The sequence below is a fragment of the Hippocampus zosterae genome, chromosome 19 (assembly GCF_025434085.1).
Source record: "Hippocampus zosterae strain Florida chromosome 19, ASM2543408v3, whole genome shotgun sequence".
NCBI classification, from domain to species: Eukaryota; Metazoa; Chordata; class Actinopteri; order Syngnathiformes; family Syngnathidae; genus Hippocampus; species Hippocampus zosterae.
The window spans coordinates 6296290-6316257 of NC_067469.1; the positions used below are offsets into that span (position 1 = coordinate 6296290).

At 44.9% G+C, this 19968-nt stretch overlaps 2 protein-coding genes across 5 annotated transcripts; one reads left to right on the plus strand and one right to left on the minus strand.

Annotated features, from left to right (window-relative positions):
- Positions 1-362: 362 nt before the first annotated feature.
- LOC127592268 (ras-like GTP-binding protein RHO) lies at positions 363-3146 on the minus strand. Its single transcript, XM_052052867.1, has one exon. The coding sequence runs from the start codon at positions 2890-2892 to the stop codon at positions 2284-2286; it is 609 nt and encodes a 202-aa protein (XP_051908827.1). The 5' UTR covers positions 2893-3146; the 3' UTR covers positions 363-2283.
- Positions 3147-4282: 1136 nt separating this feature from the next.
- On the plus strand, positions 4283-18343 carry pum2 (pumilio RNA-binding family member 2). 4 transcript variants are annotated; one of them, XM_052052845.1, is made up of 23 exons: positions 4284-4864; positions 6830-7187; positions 7313-7381; positions 7466-7571; positions 7714-7901; positions 8041-8213; positions 8338-8716; positions 8793-8886; positions 9394-9501; positions 9616-9761; positions 9964-10087; positions 10181-10321; positions 11009-11314; positions 11390-11617; positions 12467-12734; positions 12845-12974; positions 13071-13205; positions 13353-13490; positions 14085-14210; positions 14393-14464; positions 15252-15373; positions 15473-15665; positions 16118-18343. In XM_052052845.1, exons 2-23 carry the CDS (start codon positions 6843-6845, stop codon positions 16247-16249), a joined length of 3723 nt encoding a protein of 1240 aa, XP_051908805.1. In that variant the 5' UTR covers positions 4284-4864; positions 6830-6842; the 3' UTR covers positions 16250-18343. The 4 variants fall into 4 exon arrangements, with proteins under 4 accessions (XP_051908807.1, XP_051908808.1, XP_051908805.1 ...); XM_052052846.1 differs by having other exon boundaries at positions 13071-13199; XM_052052847.1 differs by lacking the exon at positions 14393-14464 and having other exon boundaries at positions 4283-4864.
- Positions 18344-19968: the final 1625 nt, after the last annotated feature.

Here is a 19968-nt window from a genome sequence, read left to right on the forward strand (position 1 = left end):
CACATTTTATTTATTGCTTCAGAAAAACGTCAGCGTGTTTTCTTACCCCCCAAAAATGCTCCAAATCCCGATTAAAAATGACCTAATTCAATGTATTACATAAATACGCAACGTACATATGCACAAAATGGTTTAGATTGCAATACTCATGGCACATAGCACATACTCTGTGCTTTTTTTTGGTTTGTTTTCTTCTGCGTAATTGTAGAAATGGACAAATGCAAACCAGACCCATCTGAGTAATACGTGTAAATACAAATCCATTGACAATTACAAACACAAGAGGGGAGCTAGTGTGGGAATAATCAGGAAGTGCAGCACAATGCATTCCTGCCCTGGAATCAGCAAAAAAACAAACAAAAAAATCCCAGCAACACATGAGAGGCAGGTATGCGACTTTTGCATAATTACAATTTATAAAAGAGTCTTTAAAAAAAAAAATTGACAGACGACTGTTACAGACAGCAGTCACACGTCATTTAAGATTCAGAATCAAAGATTAACAGACACTAAATCCTGCAGCACTCCCCATTTTCTGCCCTTGGTGTCACTAAGACAAAAGTTAACACATTTTATAACTAGACAGTGATTTGCCATCAATGATTCAAATCAATTAAAAAAGAACCGAAAAGCAATAACATGCATTTGTGTCGTTTGTCCACAACAAGGAGATACATTCATAGTCATACCTCGGACACTCAGGTGGATCAACATACAGTCATGAGCATGTCCCAACCGAATGAGTGTTTTCATCGTAAACCAACTTTTTTGAGCGCTCCCCAAAAACGCACCAATGTCTCACTTTGTATTTTTACGGCCATCAAATGGCTTCGTCCCGCAGTGAGCCACGGCGATTGGCTCACCCGTGCTTGCAAACTGCAGGCTTTAGAACCATAACTTGGTTCAGGTCTAAACCAAAACCGCTACAACAAGATTTTTTTTTAGAGTCAACGCTTCACTAGTTAGTGCCCTCCCAACAAACATGACCAGCGACGACTATAATATGCTGAAAATGTACCTGAATGACAAAAATCATTAACCCCTGCTTCATTAAAAAAAAAAAAAAAATTGCACTAGACTGCATAGTTGGCCCTGAATCCAAAATATTACGATTTCTGTAGTATGTCGACTTGGAAATCTTTTTTTTTTTTACATAAGGCAACATTTAATGTTTACTGCTTCAATTTGATGTAAAAATGACATGGAAATTTAATTCAATGCCCATCCCTAATGAACACTATCGAGTTCAATGCTGTGCAACTTCGTTTAAAAACACTTGTTTCACGGTAATAAAAGTGAACATGTGCAAACATGACTGCTTTTAGCTTTAATGTCTTTTATGTTTGTACTGTCAATTGTGAGCAGAACGTGAGCTCAAGGAGTCTGCGAATCGGTCTTTCGTTTTCAAATTAAACACTGACTCCATTATTCTCATTGTGAAATCGCTTTCGTCATTCAAATTTTAGGCTCGCGTGAAAAATAGGAACTGGAGAAGAGGATACACGGCCAACTTTAATCCAAATATTTAATCAATGGGGTTAACATGACCCAGAAATTTGTTCATAGGCTTTAGCAAAGCGATAGGCCAGCTTGTTAACCGCCACGATCGGTCCACAGAAACGCGTACATGTGATTCTTCGCTCGAAAATCGTTGCACAGTGGTTGAAAGAATGAAAATAGAAAGTGCTGTGGAAGGCATTTGCTTGGCAAACTCGTCTTGTTGTGATGTTCCTTGTGTGCAGAAATGTGTTGTAAATGATGCAATTGGACAGATTAAACCTTCCTCCTGGAGAATCACATCCTTTGTTCCCCTTAACAACATGTAAACAATCTCCTATATATTTACATGGCTGATGGCAAGTGGTTGAGGTTGTGGCAAGCTATCATAGCTTTACTAACGTCATCCATCTTCTCTGGTTGGGGATATTTCAAGGTAAATCAGTGCTATGTAACACAATTCACTTTTTTCAGCTTTCAGGATATTTTGTTTTTAAATACACTTTTTTTAAACAAAAAAAACGTTCTCAGCTACAAATGGCGAGCTTGGAAAGGCAAAAAAATAGTTGTGTTTTCATTCCTCCACCAGTGAATTCAGCTCATAAGACCCACGATTGTGTCCAAAACACTCCCTGCAGCACCAGAAGACGACGGCGTGGCCAAAACAGTCTTCCGGGCCATTATTGTCCTCTTCCTCTCTTTTTTTTGGCCACACTTTATCAGGGAGCGGCACTGCCCCAACAGGCCTTAAACAACACGTCTCGGCGAGTCCTTGGAGCCACCCAGTCACATAAAAGCGCACCGTTTGAAAATATGCCGTCGGGACTTTTGCTTTTGCAAAGCTGCCCTCGCCGCCGCCTCGAACACCTCCCAGATCCCCTCTTTCGTCTTGGCAGAGCATTCCAAATAGTCGTGAGCGCCGATGCGCGTCGCCATGGCTCGGCCGTCTTCGGGCCTCACCGGCTCCATCTTAAGTCGGGACAGCTCGTTCTTGACGTTCTCGTCGTTGCGTAGATCCTTCTTGTTGGCCACCAGAATGATGGGCACGTTGGGGCAGAAGTGTTTCACCTCGGGCACCCACTTCTCCGGGATGTTTTCCAGCGAGTCCGGGCTGTCCACGGAGAAGCATATCAAAATAACGTCCGTGTCCGGGTAGGAGAGCGGGCGGAGCCGGTCGTAGTCCTCCTGGCCCGCGGTGTCCCACAGGGCCAGCTGGACCTGCTTGGAGTCCACCTCGATGTCCGCCACGTAAGTTTCGAAAACGGTCGGGACGTACAACTCCAAGAACTCGTCTTTGCTAAACACGATCAGGAGACACGTTTTCCCGCATGCGCCGTCGCCCACCACCACAAGTTTCTTGCGGATCTCGGCCGCCATTTGCGTTTCCTTCCCCATTGCAAAAGTCTTCAAAGAATCGACCCCTCAAAAAAGTCGCGTTTTTTTGGGGCGTCTGGGCCGCAACACTTTTTTTTCCCGTGCGGTGACAACTCGGCGAGATCTCTTTATAAAGCAAAGTGAGCTTTCCTAAATATAGCAATCCAATCGGAAATAAGGAAGGGAACTTTCCGCTCGTGAAGCAACTGGTGATTGGATCTCGCTGAGGTTTCGGGGGAGGGCTCGTCCGAATGACCGCATCCAAATGTTTTAGCACTCCTTCGAACTGTTTAAATACTTAAAATGTCAACATATCTGTCACGTATGTCGTCGAGCACAATAGTGATGTTTCTAAACACGTAAAATAATAATAATGAAAAAAAGTGAATGGGTCGTTCGTTCACGAGTTGGTAGAAACGACCAGGATTCGAATCACCAATGAAAGAGCCGATTCGGCAACTAGGTCACACAAAATGTGACAGAAAACTTCGAACCTCGGCTAAAATAGAGAATCCAAGCTTTTCGCAAGTCAATTTTTAAACATTACAGTTTATTGCGCATACTTACTGTGTTTGTTCTTTTGTATTTGGGGAATTTGTCATTTTTTTCTCAACCGGCCTTTTGTTACAGAAGACCACACGGTTGGACAGTAAATCCAAATGATTCAAATTTAAAGATTTAACTACCTGCCCCACATTGTGTTTTAGGTCTGCGGTCTAAATCTGAGTGAACCGGGCACTATTTTAGCACCATGATCAGTGTTGGATTCAACCTGCTGCTTTAAGAGGGGCGGGGCTGCCACTGACAGGTGACCGGACGTATAAAATGCCGGATAGCAGTTTGTATTGTAAGGGAAAACACTCACTTTGTGGTCAGCATGGCCCAATAGTGTGTTACGTTTGTGTCCGCGTTTATTTATCAGATATGGAGAGTTATTCTTTAGATTCAATCGTGCACGCTCGCTTTGTTTGCTTGCTCTGTCTTGGGCCCGTTGTGCTTTATGTTAGCCGCATTGCGATCACAGTAAGTTACTTTTCGCAATCGGCACTGTACACCGCGTGGGCCAAAGTCTGCAATCACAGTAGTGTCTTTATTTAGTTCTTTATTTTGCATAGCTGTCATGTTTGTCCGACTGCACTTTTATGTTCAAGCGGGGTAATTTGCGTTACGACTGGAGTTAATTATGCCGGCGCTCCAATTCCGGGTTTCGGCCGCTGGGACTTGTTCGATTCCACTTGATACGTTTTTGCTGTATAGTTTCTTGCGTTTAGAATAATGAATAATGATGACTATATTAATACATAATGTGAAATCATGGTTTATTAAGTTATTCAGTAAGCATAAGCTATTCAATGAATTGTTAATTATATACACATTTACATTGTGATGTATATTCATTTGTGTATTTTAGGTTATAGCCTGCTTTACTACTTCTGCTTCTGCTGCAAAGTGCTTCAATAAATTATTAAAAAAGTACAGAGCGCGTAATCCTTCCGTGCTGACTGACTATCCCTATTCAGCGTTAGCTGAGGAGAATGCAATCGAGATGAAGTGGTGACGCAAATGCCATTTTTAAAAATCACAAATGTATGAATTTGTGCGATTACAGTAAATGACAAGCCGAGGGGGACGAATGTAAGTCATGGGTGACCGTTTTCACAGCAAGCAAGGAGCAAGTCTTTTCATGCTCTGTCGTCCCTTTGAGCCCAGAGAGTCGAGTCAAAGACACCAGATCGCTGAAAAGAGCCGCAATACCCCTCGTTGCAACGAACGAAGTGGTTGGGAGGGGACTTTCCTTTGCACGCCGCTGTGCAGCGCACAACGGAAGCAGTACACGCTCTTCACCCGCAGGGGGCAGCAGCACGGGCCAACTATTAGCCGAGGCTATCGAAGCCTTGCACAGAAATCAGCGCTCTCTCCAAGGAAACAAAACAATATAGAATCTGGTTTACGGCGTGCCTCAAGCCCGGAGCCTCTCTCCATACTACAACGCGTAAGTATTTTGAGCTCCTTTTTCAGTGTCGACAGACAGAAGAAAGTGGCGACGCGCGTGTGTTTTACACACCGCCGCCGTTGTGCGAGCATTTCCCCTTTTGTTTAGCGGTATAGGCCCGTCTGTTTGCAACTTGAAGGGGTGCCATGTTGTTTAGCCGCTGAGTTTGCTTGGTTTCTAGCTCGCACACAACATCCAGTTGGCTAGTAGTGATAGCACAGCACCCGATGCGACATTTCTCCTCGTTATAAAATCTACCGCACATATTCGGTAAAACTAGTATCATCTGATATAACAAAACGCAGCGCTTGTTTCTCAAGTAAACTTTGATGTCAAGCCATAATAAACAGGCCCGGCGCGGCTAGCGTTAAGCTGGCTGCTTGTGTAGCTTGCTAATGTCAATAATAGTGAAACGATTTTAGATGCCGTTTTAAATCGGACGTTAGGATAAAATGGAACCACATCACTTTACGGAATGATTAAAATAATAATCCCCCGTGGATATCCAGCCGTCTAAGACACCCAAATCGCCGCTGGTAGCAGCTAGCTCGCTAGTTAGCTTGTCTGTCGAACTAGCCTGGCGTCAGTTTTCTGCAACAATCGGTATGTGGTTGGTAATATTTGAATAATGGTTATCGTGCGAGAAAGACTGTCATTCTGTCTGGTGGTCTGTGTTCATATGTAGCAGTTTTACATGTATACACATAAGGCCCGGTCGTAGCGATGCTACAACGCCGCTTTTACGGTCACGAGCGAAGCTAGTGACGAATGCTAACAAGCGGCACTTGTTTTGTTCTTTTTGTTGTGCTCATTAATACCTTTCCCATGCCGCTTTTTGTTGTTCAGCACTCGGTTTGTAATGAACGCGTCTCTATTAGACTAGCTGTTTGGGTCACTAAACCATCGGTTTATGTAATTGCATAACGATTTAAATGCAGTCTAATCGAGAAGTGTCTTTTAGCAAATAACATGCGCAAGAAATTGCGACTTGCTTGTTGACGAAGTGGTTGTGCAGAGCTGTTAATGTTTTACCCCCTTTTCATCTCGTACAAGGCAACCAAAATACGTACGACCCTTTTTAGAAAACTACAGGGTATCCACAGCAACTGTAAGATTTAATACATCTCGGACGTTGTCAGCAAAACTTAGTCTGATGCCAGCTTTATGTTGTATTATAAATTAAGCTTTTTCTTTTAATTGTGCTTTCAACCATTAAATTTCTGACCGCTCAGCCTCCTCGCTAGGATAAGCTAACTTCTGATTGAAACGTCAATTTCAAAAAACAAACTTTATCTTGAAGAAACTCTGTTGGTGATGAAATAGACAGCATGTTGTCAAGCAACTCATTTGTGAGTGTAAGCTAGTCTCTTCACAAATTTAAATTCCAACAACAAAATAACAGAGTCAAAGCAATCGTTTGAGCTAGAACCAATGTAGACAGGATGACCCCTGGGCAATTTGTGGTCATTAAAAAAAAAGACGCTTATTTAAGCCATTAAATTGGCTTTGGAATGGACAACCCCTTTAGTTCTCAGTAGTCGGCGCAAGTTTTCAAGAGCTTTGTCAAAGAGCCCAAGACCACATAGCTTTCAAAACACTGCCTCGTTCGTTACATGGCTTTCTTGGATTTGAGCAACTGGTGATATGACTTGTTCCTCGCTTTCATACGCTTCTGATAAAGGGAGTTCATGACCGATTAGGCACAACTAAAGCAAGGGTTGTGCCGACCAAACTAAACGGCGTGAAAACAAACTGCAGCCGTAGTCACAAGTCAATGGTGATGTAACTGACCCGTTGCTCGAAATTAGTTAAGAAATATCAGCCTTCCCAGACACTTTTTAGTCACGAAGGCAATACAAACATGACAATAATGTTAGCAAAATTCATTTTCTCCTACAAATCTTGAATCCGATTGTGTGTTGTCCCCGATTTGTCCATTGAGTGACCTCTCCCGCTTCTCTTTAGGCTTTCCCGTGGAATGAGCATTCCATGCAGCATCCTAGGTATGAATGACGTGGCCTGGCAGGAGACAAGAGGTGGGATGCTGCATGCAAATGGCGCTCCTGAGGCCGGAGGGGTCAGGGTTCACGGTGGAGGGCCCCTAGCCGCGGTGGCGGGCCAGGCTACAGGGGGCCCCCATTTACAGGGCATGGATCGGACGGGCAACCCCACGCCGGGAACACCGCAGCCGCCGTTGAGCGGTCGTTCGCAGGACGACGCCACGGTCGGCTACTTCTTCCAGAGGCAGGCCGGGGAGCAGCTGGCAGGTTGCGCGCCGGGCAAGCATCGCTGGCCCACCGGGGACCCCAATCATGTTGATCAGGTTGTTCGCATTTGCTTGATCGAAGAAATGATCAACATATTAATTGATGATTAAAATAAGGCTCGGGGAGCAGTGGTGAAATTGAAAACTGTGCTGCTAACGCGTTTGTGGTGTTTGTGGCGCAGGTCCGCGCTGTGGATGAAATGAACTATGACTTTCAAGCTCTGGCTTTGGAGTCCAGAGGAATGGGAGAGGTAGGACTTTTTTGCAAACGCAATAACTACTCAAATTTATGGGGGAAAAAAGCTTCAATTCATCCGATTTTGTTTCCTTTGAAGATTTTGCCGGCGAAAAAGCTCTGGGACTCTGATGAACTGGCCAAGGATGGAAGAAAAGGAATGCTTCTTGGAGAGGAGTGGAGGGACAATGCCTGGGGGTCATCACGTGAGTCACTCGAACGGTCACACCCCAATTTTTTTTTTTTGGTTTTGTTTTGTTTTGTTTGTAACGGATTTGAAAACAATTCCCACCCGTAAAAGGTTTTACGGCCAGCTTTGCAGTTGTTTGATGCCAGCCTTTCCTCTAGACCATTCAGTCTCCCAACCAATTATGGTCCAGCGACGGCCGGGTCAGGGTTTCCACGGCAACGGCGACGCCAACTCGGTGCTCTCGCCCCGCTCGGAGGGCGGAGGTTTGGGTGTGAGCATGGTGGAGTACGTGCTGAGCTCGTCTCCCGGCGACAAGATGGACGGCCGTTACCGGAACGGCGGCTACGTGAGTTGAAATGCACTCGCGGTTTTTAACGTTAGTCTACTTTCACGAATGTCTCATGCCTGAAAATGTCTTTTTTTTTTGCACTTATTTCCACCGTTGAGTGACCCCTCGACATAACCTTGTGTTCTTGCTAATCCAGGGCGGAGGCGATACAGACCAGGACGGGAGAGAGAAGAATGATGGCCCCGAGAAAGTCTCTCCGTTTGAGGAAGACAAGAGCCCTGAGATGAAGGTGGGGGACGACGGCGATTCCGCGAAAGCCAATGGAAGAAGTTTACTGAACGGCATGGACAGAGACTGCAAAGACTTCAAGTATGTGTGGCATTTTTGGGGGGGGGGGGTTGGGCAAAATATCCAACCTACCGAAAAGCCCGTAATATTTCTAAGGCCCGAGGACTCGTATCCTATTTATTTATGTCCCATTTATGTCTTTCAGTCCAACTCCAGGAAGCCGTCAAGCTTCTCCAACTGAATCTGTGGAGAGGATGGGCCCGAACCAGACCGGATTGGAGATGATGACCCAACATCACGTCCACGCTCACGCCCATGCTCACGCCCACGCCCATGCTCACGCCCACGCCCATGCTCACGCCCATGCGCACGCTCACGCCCACGCGCACGCTCACGCTCTCCAACAACAGAACCACAGCAAGGGCCCAGTGGAGGACTTTCAGAACCAGGAAGGCCAGAACATGGGTGGCATGGAACAACAAGCCGGTGTCGAATCCCTCCAGTTTGAATATGCAGGGAACCAGATTCAAGTGGACTCCTCCGGAACCCCGGTGGGGTTGTTTGACTACAGCTCGCAGCAGCAGGTGTGTGTTTTTTTTTTTTTTTGAATGAAGAACTTGTAATTGTAAGTTTGAAGCAATCTCTTTGGTCCCTTTCTAGTTATTCCAGCGGTCAAATACCCTCACGGTCCAGCAGCTCACAGCAGCCCAGCAGCAACAATATGCCCTGGCAGCGGCTCAACAGCAGCACCTTGGTAACGTTGCCGTATAATAATTAAAAAAATAAAAAAAGTTGTTTTTAAATCCCTGTTTCTAGTGAGAAGTTTACTTGGGTCTAGTATCCCCCCCCCCCCCCCCTCATTTTTAACTCATTCACTCCCAAAGACGTTTTTAAACGTCTTTTCAGACTTGGTCTAGAATTGGCTGGAACTGAATGAGTTAAACAATGCAAAAGGCACTAAAGTAGCTGATCTGTGCAACGCTGCTATTTGACATCCACTGTGTGAACCAAACCAAAAAATGCAGGACCGCAAGTGTCATTTCCAATGCACTTGACGCTTTTTACTCTTTAAATGGCGGTCCTGTGGAATGTCTTCCTTCTGATGGCATAAATGAGAAGAAATATAAAATGCCAATTTCAAATCGTTCAACTATTTGTGAAGGTGATTACTGTGCTGAAGTGAACTCAAAATTTTTTATTTTTTTTTTCTTTTGAGAAACTGCAACCGACCTTTCTGTTGATTTTCGTTGACTTTGCTTAGCTGGCCTCGCTCCCGCGTTTGTGCCAAACCCTTACATCATCAACGCCGCACCCCCTGGAGCTGATCCATACACGGCAGCGGGGCTGGCGGCAGCAGCGACTCTTGCAGGTGATCACCTGACACACCTCGTCCGGTCTTTTCAACGCCGTCACGTGGATCAAGGTGCCAACTATTCCATAAGTTGGAAAACGACAACAGTGTTCTTTTATTTTCCTCTCCCAGGGCCCACGGTGGTTCCACCGCAATATTATGGCGTTCCTTGGGGTGTGTACCCGGCCAACCTTTTTCAGCAACAGGCCGCATCTACTGCCAATCACTCTGCGAATCAGCAAGCATCCAATCAGGGACCAGGGCCGGGCCAACCTCAGGTGAGCACCACGTGTCGTCGCGAACGCCAAGGCAAGACCGTCAAAGAGCTTCCACACGTCAACACCTGCGCTGTTTGCTTCCAATGCGGCATAAAGAGTTAACGCCTCGCATTGTCTGCTTTCCCTTCAATGGCGTTTGAAACTAGTTTTGGTTTGTACAAAAGTGACCAGGCTGTGTTTTCTGACGTTAACATGCCGGCAGGTAATGCGCACGGGAAACAACCAGCGTCCTCTTACGCCCGGTCAAGGTCAACAAAGTCAGCAGGAATCTCTGGCTGCAGCGGCTGCCGCCGCAAACCCCGCACTGGCGTATGCCGGAATGCCCGGTCGGTTACACGCGCCCTTCAGCAACCGGGGCCTGCAATCTGCAGCTCGCATTTCAGATCATCGCTTGACAAATTGGCTTTTTCCCCACTCAGGTTATCAGGTGTTGGCCCCCGCAGCTTATTACGACCAGACCGGCGCACTGGTGATGGGTCCAAGTGCTCGAACCGGCCTCGGCGGGCCAGTTCGTTTAGTCCAAACGCCTCTCCTCATCAACCCCGCAGCAGCCCAGGCTGGTAAGTAAATATAGCACCGTGTCGCAATCTGGATGAGCGGCACTTCTGATTTGAGGCGATTGGTCGCAACCTACAAAGGACAACGGTTTCAAATAAAAGTTGACATCTGATATTTGTTGGCTTTGGTCTGCATAAATTTTCTTAGTTCAACTCTTGTCTCCTCAAGCGCTAGTCGGATTTACGTCTTAGTATTTGTTCTATTACGCATGGTTTCCTCGTTAGACCCCTCAGAAAAAGATGAGGTCGTAACTCACCTTTCTCTGGACATATTTAGCCACTATTCTGGAGCCAGTGTACATTTTAAATTGGAAAAATCTCACAGCGTACCCCTAAAGGAAAAAAAAGAGACTGAAATAACAATCATCTTGATGGATACATTATTTGATGGACCATATTTTTCGCACGAAAAGTCTTTCATATCCTTAAAAGCTCACAGCGCGCCTTTAAATCCGTCCAATATATGAAAAAAATGACAAAATAGGCCATTCACTGAAGGTGCGCCTCATAATCCAGCGCGGAAATGAAATTAATTGTAATTGGACACTCTTCCATGGAACAGGATCTGTGCCCTAAAAAAATTTAGGAGGGAATATATGTTAAATACCCAAATCGGCTTCGGATTGAACACGACGCATGAGACGACTTTTTCATTTGCCTCGTCTCACCCTCTTTGCTTTCTCCAACCAGCCGCTGCGGCGTCCGCGTCCGGTTCCGGTAACAACATGCCAGGCCCTCCGGCCAACGGCATGTACCGCTCCATGCCTCAACCGCAGCCTCAGCCGCAGCAGCAGCAGGCTCCCCCTCAGAGCAGCGGCCTGCAGTCCAGTTCCTTCTACGGCTCCGGCTCTGTCCCCAACACCTCTCAGAGCAGCTCGCTTTTCTCGCACACATCGGCTCCGCCGCCGCCGCAGAGCTCCTCGTTGGGCTTCAGCAGCACCGGCAGCTCGCTCGGCGTGGGTCTGGCGTCTGCCCTCGGAGGATTCGGCTCGTCGGGTCGGTAGCCCGAGATTCACACGATGTTTCCACATATGCTTTTATTCCAACGCCCTTCTTCTTTTGTCGCCGTAGTGTCGAGCTCAACGAGTAGCAGCGTGTCTCGCAGGGACTCCCTGTTGACGAGCTCGGATCTTTACAAGCGCGGAAGCAGCAGTTTAACTCCCATCGGCCAGCCCTTTTACAACAGCCTGGGTTACTCCTCCTCACCCAGCCCCATCGGACTCACCCCCGGCCACTCGCCTCTCACTCCCCCGCCTTCTCTTCCCTCCTCTCACGGGTCCTCCTCCAGCCTTCACCTCGGTGAGAGCACATTTGTCATTCCGCCGCGTCGCTAGAGTCCAGCACGGTTTCCGCCATTGACGACGACCCGCTAATTTGCATGAGAGTTGAAGCTGAATGAGAGAGATGTCATTGTCTGCAAACTCGCTGCTCCGTAGGGTCTTCCAAAATATTTGATATTTTTAATAAGAACAGGCCAGGGCTTGCCAACCTTTTTAAAGTTGAGAGCTACTACTTGGTTACGAATTAATACATGGGGGCTAAAAGTTCGATACACGCTTCTGAAATGATTTTATTCAAATTACTTTTAATGCTGGTATCCTTCGGGCCTGGTCGATATTAGTTTTTAAAATGGTCAGATGGGGGCGGGGGAAGTGAATCAAATACGCCAGGGCCAGGTATTGTAAAACTGTCAAATGTTCTGCCTGTAATTCATATTTTTATTGTAAGAATTAAGAGAGCAAAATATATTTTTTTGCTTAATTTTCTGTTTTGATGCATTTTAAAATTTTCCAGTTTTATTGAAATAATCGTTCATTTACGTTTTTCGGAGGCGGTTATGAACGCCTCTAGAGTTGAACGGAAGGGACATAGCTCCATCTTGTGGATGCATTGCAGATTGCGTCTTATCATCCAGTGCGTCCAATATATGAAAAAAAAAATTACAAAATAGGCCATTCATTACTGTGGTCACTGCAACAACAATCCTAGGAAATCACAATTATCTCATCACTGGTGAGCTATTTTTAGAACAGTTTTTCAGTTTGTGCATTCCCAAAAAAAAAATTCTAACCTGATCACGTTATTCATATTGACCAGAGAAACGAGTTGCAGTTTTACAATCACCGGTATATTATTCTATCATCTCAGGTGGCTTGACAAATGGCAGTGGGCGTTACATCTCCGCAGCACCCGGAGCCGAGGCCAAGTACCGCAGCGCCGGCGGCACCTCGAGCCTATTTAATTCCAGCAGCCAGCTCTTCCCACCGTCTCGGCCTCGCTACAGCCGCTCGGACGTGATGCCGTCCGGCCGCAGCCGCCTCCTGGAAGACTTCAGGAACAACCGCTTTCCAAACCTTCAACTCCGAGACCTGCCTGGACACATGGTGGAGTTCTCGCAAGACCAGCACGGATCCAGGTTTGCGAAACGAACGTTCCTGGTTGAAGAAATTGCCATCTAACTTTTTTTTTTTTCTGTCCAACAATGGAGATGAATGTTTTTTAAAAAATAATAATTTCACCTCTCAGATTCATCCAGCAGAAACTGGAGAGGGCCAGTCCCGCCGAGAGACAGATGGTTTTCGGAGAGATCCTACAAGCAGCATACCAGCTGATGACAGATGTGTTTGGCAACTATGTCATCCAGAAATTCTTTGAGGTAGACGGGTGTTTAGCGAGCAGAGATTTTCTTTTTTTTTTTTTTGCTTTGTCGAGTCATGTCAGATTGAGATGTTTTGAGTTTTCTTTGTTGCAGTTTGGAAGCGCGGACCAGAAGCTGGCGTTGGCAACTCGGATCCGCGGCCATGTCCTTCCCTTGGCTTTACAGATGTACGGCTGCAGGGTCATTCAGAAAGCCTTAGAGTCCATTTCTTCAGACCAGCAGGTAATTGTAAGTGAGATTTTTCTTCAAATCTGTTTGACCTTTTTTTTTCCCCTCCATCGTAAAAGACTCAAGGCTTTAATTTCCACGCGCTGATGTCGGTGTTTGGAAAGGTCTCGGCTGTTCCTCGCAAACGATTTTTTTGGGGGTTTTCAGAGTGACATCGTTCGTGAGCTGGACGGCCATGTTTTAAAGTGCGTGAAGGACCAGAATGGTAACCATGTGGTGCAAAAGTGCATCGAGTGTGTCCAGCCGCAAGCTCTGCAGTTCATTATAGACGCCTTCCAAGGCCAGGTATGTGTGTCGTGTTCATGAAAACAAAATGAAGGGTCGCAAGCTCCGCTGTCATCAATGCCGTGCCTCAATTCATCAGTGCTTGAAATAACCTCATTGCTGTTTTGCTCTGGTGATTTTTTTTTTCTTTCAAAAATCTCTGATTTTGGTGACATCATTCAAAATAAGTCATATTTTCTGGTGGTGCGCCTCAAAAACCAGTGCACCTTTTAGTGTGGAAAATGCGGTACACATTTTTTGAATGGCGCAGGCAACGGCCAAATTGTTTAACGTTTCAAACATAACAAACGACAGCTTTTTTTTTTTTTAAACATTGAATTGGGCACCAGGCTTTTGTCACTTTTACTTATGTTTCCATGATTGCCTTCTATCGGAAAGAAAGCCCCAAAATTCTGATCATATTGCCTGTTTGTTTGCAGAAAAGCACTTTAAAAAAGAGGCTTGCAGGATTTGCTAATTTGGCAGGACGGACTGGTTTTCTGTTAGCAGCAATGGTTTTTTTTTGTGTGTGTATTTGTCCATTGAAGTGTCTAAGCCGCTAAACCTGACTGCTTAAAAAAAAAAAAAGTGTTTTTACCCGCGGCTGCTTTTCAGGTGTTTGTCCTCTCCACGCACCCTTACGGCTGCCGAGTCATCCAAAGGATTTTGGAGCACTGCACCCAGGAGCAGACTTTGCCAATACTGGAAGAGTTGCATCAGCACTCTGAGCAACTGGGTCAGGTAAACAAACGTGCGCACTTGGTTCAATTGCAGATGATTTTTTTTCCTCCCAGAACGTCACTCATCATTCTTGTGCTTGTGGGGGAAAAAAAAATATTTGTCTTGTTAGCTTTCATCACATCTGACGTGAATATTCAAACATCCACCCTTCCCCCCCTCCCCCCTTCACCTATTCCATCCAGAAATATCAAGGCGTATCATTGGAGATGACACCCAAAACATATTATACAGTGTCCCGTGATGCACTGTTCAAGGTCAGAGCAATTTGCCTCTCTCTCAAGGATGTCCATGTTTTTTTTTTTCTCCTTCTTCCCTCTTCTAATTTTTTGATGTTACAATAGATGGAGTTCTCAACTTTTTCCGCGTCCCTAATCAACAGTTTTTTTTAAATTTATCCCCCCCTGCCTTTCTACTTTCTCACTTAATCGCACCGAGGACTCACAAGGCTTCCCTTCTGTGCGATCACTTGCGGCTTCTCCTGTTAATTCCGATGTTTCTTTTCTGAGCTTACTCCTTTTTGAAACCTCAAATGCTTGAATCGGGAAGGGGAAAAAAAATTGGATTGCAAAAATAAGACAAGCGGAAATGAACAGGCTTGACAGGAAATGCATCTGAAAGCAAATGTGCACGATGAGGTTACAGGCCGGAACCGTTCCGAGTGGTGGTGTCTCCCTTTCCGCTCTGGCTCAACCTACCTCATCCCGTAACGTGTCCATCACCAATTTTCCGAAGGGGCAAAGATGCTGCTGGTTTGGTTCCCCGGTCGCCGTCCCTTTTTGCAAATCAGCAGCATCTGTTTTGTCTGACCTTCTGCAGTGATGACATCATCAAGTTACCGCGGGAGGGGTTTGGGGGCTCGTCTCATTTATCTTCCCGCCGTGACATGCATGCATTTCTTCATGACCGACCTCACCGGTTCCATAGAGTGCACAAGTGTCACATGAATGGGGGTCATTCCACTTCTTTGTAATGCATTTGTGAAAATCGTTGATCCCGCACATGCCATCGTTGATCTTGCACGTCCGTCGCCTCCCCCTTCAGGATCAGTATGGTAACTACGTCATTCAGCATGTCTTGGAGCACGGCAGACCGGAAGACAAGAGCAAGATCGTTGCGGAAGTGCGTGGGAAAGTCCTTCTGCTGAGCCAACATAAATTTGCAAGGTATGATGCCGCGCTGCTCGTCTTAAAACGGAACCGTGAAACGGAGGGTGGGAGGTGGGACGCAGTGGAATTACGACTGCGGTGTCGTTTGCGCATCAGCAACGTTGTGGAAAAGTGCGTGATCCACTCCTCGCGTGCCGAGAGAGCTCTGCTGATCGACGAGGTGTGCTGCCAGAAGGACGGCCCCCACAGCGCCCTGTACACCATGATGAAGGACCAGTACGCCAACTACGTGGTCCAAAGAATGATCGACATGGCCGAACCCGCCCAGCGGAAAATCATCATGCACAAGGTAAGCGCGCTTTTCGGAAGGCCAATTTGATTTCGCACAAAGTCAGCCGTTTTGGCCCATTCCAGAGATCCGCCCCAAATTATTTTGGGCAATATTCAGTGTGGATTTATTTTGAGATATTTGAGATTTCCCCGCTTGACTTTCTGTTTTGATGCATTATTTTCAATTTTCATCGTTTCGTTGAAGTAATCGTTAATTTACATTTTTCGGAGGCGGTCATGCACGCCTCTCGAGTCGAACGGAATAGTGGATGCATTGTAGATTGCGCCTTTTAGTGCTGGAAATACGGTATTCAACACTTTTATTGATCCAATATAATCTTTGATCAAATATTAATATCCTATATTATGAGTAATATTGACTATATTCATCTCATATCAATTATATATTATACCTGACATGAAAATAAGAAAATGACCTGTTGTTGACCACCCCAACCTTGTCCTCCTTAGATCCGGCCTCACATCGCCACCTTGCGCAAGTACACTTACGGAAAACACATTTTGGCCAAACTGGAAAAGTATTACATGAAGAGTGGCTCCGAGTTGGGTCCAATCGGCGGCCCCACAAACGGCCTCATGTAGTCAAAGACGACATTATGGACCCCCGCCCCCCAAGTATATTAAGATCTCCTTTTTGGGGGGAGGGGGGTTAAAAAAGTCAATTTCACCCTAAACAGCTGTGACAACTGACACCTGCTATTGTGCTGCCACAGGTGAGGTACCATTTGACCCCCCCCCACCCCCACCCCACCCGCCATGACCGGCATAAGTGAGCTAGCTTTATTTGTTGGGTAAAGCACAAGGCCGTTAATTATGTAACCGATGTATTTGACTGGTTTTCATTTTGTACATTTGTTTTTTTACCTTGTAAATTCTTTGTAGAGGAAAAAAAACCCAACATACATTTGCCGAAACTTCTTACAATTCACAACCAGCAAGTGACCTACTAAAAGCTAAAACAGAGTGACAACATTCCCTTTGGTTTTTCAAACCGACTTGTGCAAGTCCGGGAAATTGCATATTTACGTTTGACCCCGTGTCAAAGTCGAAACAATAGTAACCCCCCTCCCCCAATGCCAAAGCTGCTGATTCCAAACAGCCTCGTCGCCCTGGGTCTTTTGAGAAAATCCCTTTTGTGCTTGCTTGAAATTAGTCGGGCTGACGTTGGAGAACAAATCGTTAGTGGCTTTATATTTAAATGGGGCCTTTTTTTCCCCCCCTGCCTTGCCCTCCCACTCTGACCTCCCTTGAGCGATTGAATCGGTCAGCAGCTTGGATGTCTGTTGTTTTTTTTGGGGGGGGGGGTGTACCCAAAGAGACTACCTGAGCCCAAACTTGCATTTATCACATGATGTAACAGGTACTAACAAGAGAAGGTATTAAATGAGAGAGGGGCTTCGGTTTTGAAACGAAACTTACCAGAGCGACGATTATTTAACATCGTACCGTTGTCAGGTTGAATTTTCGTTTGAGCTCACCTCTTGATCCTTTTTAGTGTCTTGGAGTAGAAAATGAATATTGCGCTGAGCTAACTTTTATGTACTAAATAATCATCTCTATCTTAAAAAAAAAGTAGTTTTAGTGTAGCATCTTTTTGTGTGATTCTTAATTGTTGCTTTCCGGTCGCTGTTGATGGACGAATCCCCTCGCACCCCCAACCACATAAGACTCAACATTTTTAAAAGTGGGGGGGCTTTTTCCCCCAGCATTGTAAATGAGATGGAATTATTACTGGGACTTGGAAGAAGGGATTTTTAAGTCAGATTTTTAAATGCGCCAATGTTTTGTATTTTTCAACTCTTTGGATTGGATGCCGGTGGGGGCCCATCTCAAATCTATCCAACTGTCCTGTAATAATTGTAGTGATGGCTTTTTTGGATTGTAGAATATATGTAGTATATGTGCAGTTGGTAATTGTAAGATTATTATTATTAGTTAAAGTGAGAAAAAAATGTCTTGTGTTTAACAGGCCTTGCAAACTTGTAGTGATGCTTTTATTCTCCCTGTACAGTTGTACATTTGTAACTGTTTATGCTGTAAATGGGATGTCTTCTACATTTTAGGGGGGGGGGGAGAAAAAGGCAAACAAGCGTGTGCATTTTGGCGTGTGTATATTCATCACTCCTTTACACCCCCCTTTTGAATATTCTGTACACAGTTTTATTTGAGCAAGTGTTATTTTAAAGAGAAAAAAAATGACTAATGTTTCAGGCTTCATAATCTGGCATGTAATTTTTGTTTTTAAATCTATGGGAAAAGGCCAGCCTCTTATTTGTACTGGAGCTGCTGTAAACATCCACTGTTGATAGTCTTTCTGATGTGTGACACTTTTCAAAGAAAAAAAAAAGGATTTTTAAAACAAAACAAACACACAAAAAATCCTCAAAATCAGAGGCTGCCTTTTAGTTGTCTGCTGACCTCACAGGATATGGCAAATATTTTTGTACAGAAAAAGGCTGTATTTTGAAACGGCTACTACCTTGTAAGCAAAAAAAAAGCATTGTAAAATATTGTCAATTATATAAATATGAACATATGAGTTTTGTCACACTGTCAAAGTCATGTACATTTTCAGGTGGCCTTATGTACATTTCCAGCTGTTAGATGAAGAAAAACAAACTTTTTTTGGAGGCAGAATTGTGACTGTATGATTAAACTGTTCTTCTAACATTTGAACTGCATTTTGTCATTTTTGTTTCTATGTAGCTTGTCAGCTTGATCTAAAATTATTTTGTGAGTGAAAGTGGGAAACGATTAAAGGTGGGACTAGAATCGGAACAGCTAAAAAATAAAATAAAGGGCATTGCAGGTGGGGCCACTGTTAATTTTGAGAAGACGGAAAACGTGGAGGTAAGCGCAATGTGTAGGATTGTATTAACTTAATTTGAGGGAAATGCATTTCAGGAGCATCAACTCGGGTCCTCGTGCGCCCTTCTGCATTTATTTAATGTTCACGTTCTCTACTAATAGCTGATTTTAAAAAAATACAATCAGCAATATCTGCAGAAGCCTGCGAACGACCCCGAAGTCGGCAACAATTGTAGTGGCGGAGATTAAGAGGATTTGTATTGAGTGTTAGATTTGCTTTGTTTTAAATGGTGGTTGAGCGATCTTTTTCAGTTCGCGCTTTGTACCAGTAGGTGGCGGTAATGCGCATTATTTGTCAATCGCCATGAAACTGCTAGAAGAAGTCGACTATGGTGTCTGGCGGGGGTAAACCACAAGAACCGAGAAGAAAATTGAAACGACGCTCTGCCTTCCATGCATAAAACATGACGGAAACATTCATGACACTATTTCTGCTCTCCATATTCACTGTCGATAAATCGGTAAGTTTGTTATTCACTTGATTTTTTTAAACGCCTCATTTCTGTACTCGCAGATTCGTCTCATTTCCGCAAATCACCCGACGCATACACAGTATTTACTGTACTGACCACACGGCGGTAATAGTTATACGGAATATGTATGTTTGTTTTGCAGTACTGCGTCACACCGAGAGCTGTTTGTAGTATTTTTCCCCGTAGCGAAATATGCAACTTAGAGCAACGAACATTGCGTTGCCGAAACTATACCTGCATGTATCTCGTGTATGTCATTCAAAACTGAACTTTGTCTTTCATAGTTACTGCATCTTGGTTTACCGTGACTTCGAGCATTGGCGATGTATACCCTTTCATAAACAAGATACCGAAAAAAATCTGCAAATGCTCGGCGATTAAAAAAAAAATACTCCAGGAAGAAAGCAAATCATAAGACTTGTGTTGGGCGGCTCCTTCTACTGAGACGTTATGCATTTTTCGATTGCCGTACTATGAAAAGTTGTATTCTCCCACTTCTTTTCTTGATCACTGTTCCCGTTCATTGCATCAGTTTTGTGACGTGACTGAAGACTTCGCTGGATCGGGCTTGAACCAAGACAGCGCTGACGACGGTAACGCATGTTCTCAAATCAGTATCATCCTGCTAAGTAACACGCAACTTACTCCTCTGTTTGAATCACACATGTGCATCTTAAGTTTAAGTCGATGGGGTTTTTTTGTCCCCCTTTCTCTACCAGATGACAATTCATTGGATGGAGAGTCGGAAACCAAAACTCAGAAAGTAAGACTCGTCACACAAATGCACGTTTATTTATCCCTTAACACTCAAATGTCACCAGTTGTCCGACCTTGTTGATCAATACTTTCTAATACGTTTCACGTTATGTCATGTCATTAGAATGGTTCCAAATTTAACTCGACTCAATTGAAAGAGCTCTTCCAACACATGGAATTCGCCATTTTTCCAAAAGGCAACCC

Excerpts from the sequence above, each read along its gene's own strand:
- LOC127592268 (XM_052052867.1), bottom strand. The coding sequence starts at position 2,892 with ATGGGGAAGGAAACGCAAATGGCGGCCGAGATCCGCAAGAAACTTGTG.
- pum2 (XM_052052845.1), top strand. The coding sequence starts at position 6,843 with ATGAGCATTCCATGCAGCATCCTAGGTATGAATGACGTGGCCTGGCAG. Across the intron at positions 11,315-11,389 it reads CGGAGGATTCGGCTCGTCGG|TGTCGAGCTCAACGAGTAGC; the intron begins GTCGGTAGCCCG and ends TTGTCGCCGTAG. Across the intron at positions 13,491-14,084 it reads TAGACGCCTTCCAAGGCCAG|GTGTTTGTCCTCTCCACGCA; the intron begins GTATGTGTGTCG and ends GCTGCTTTTCAG.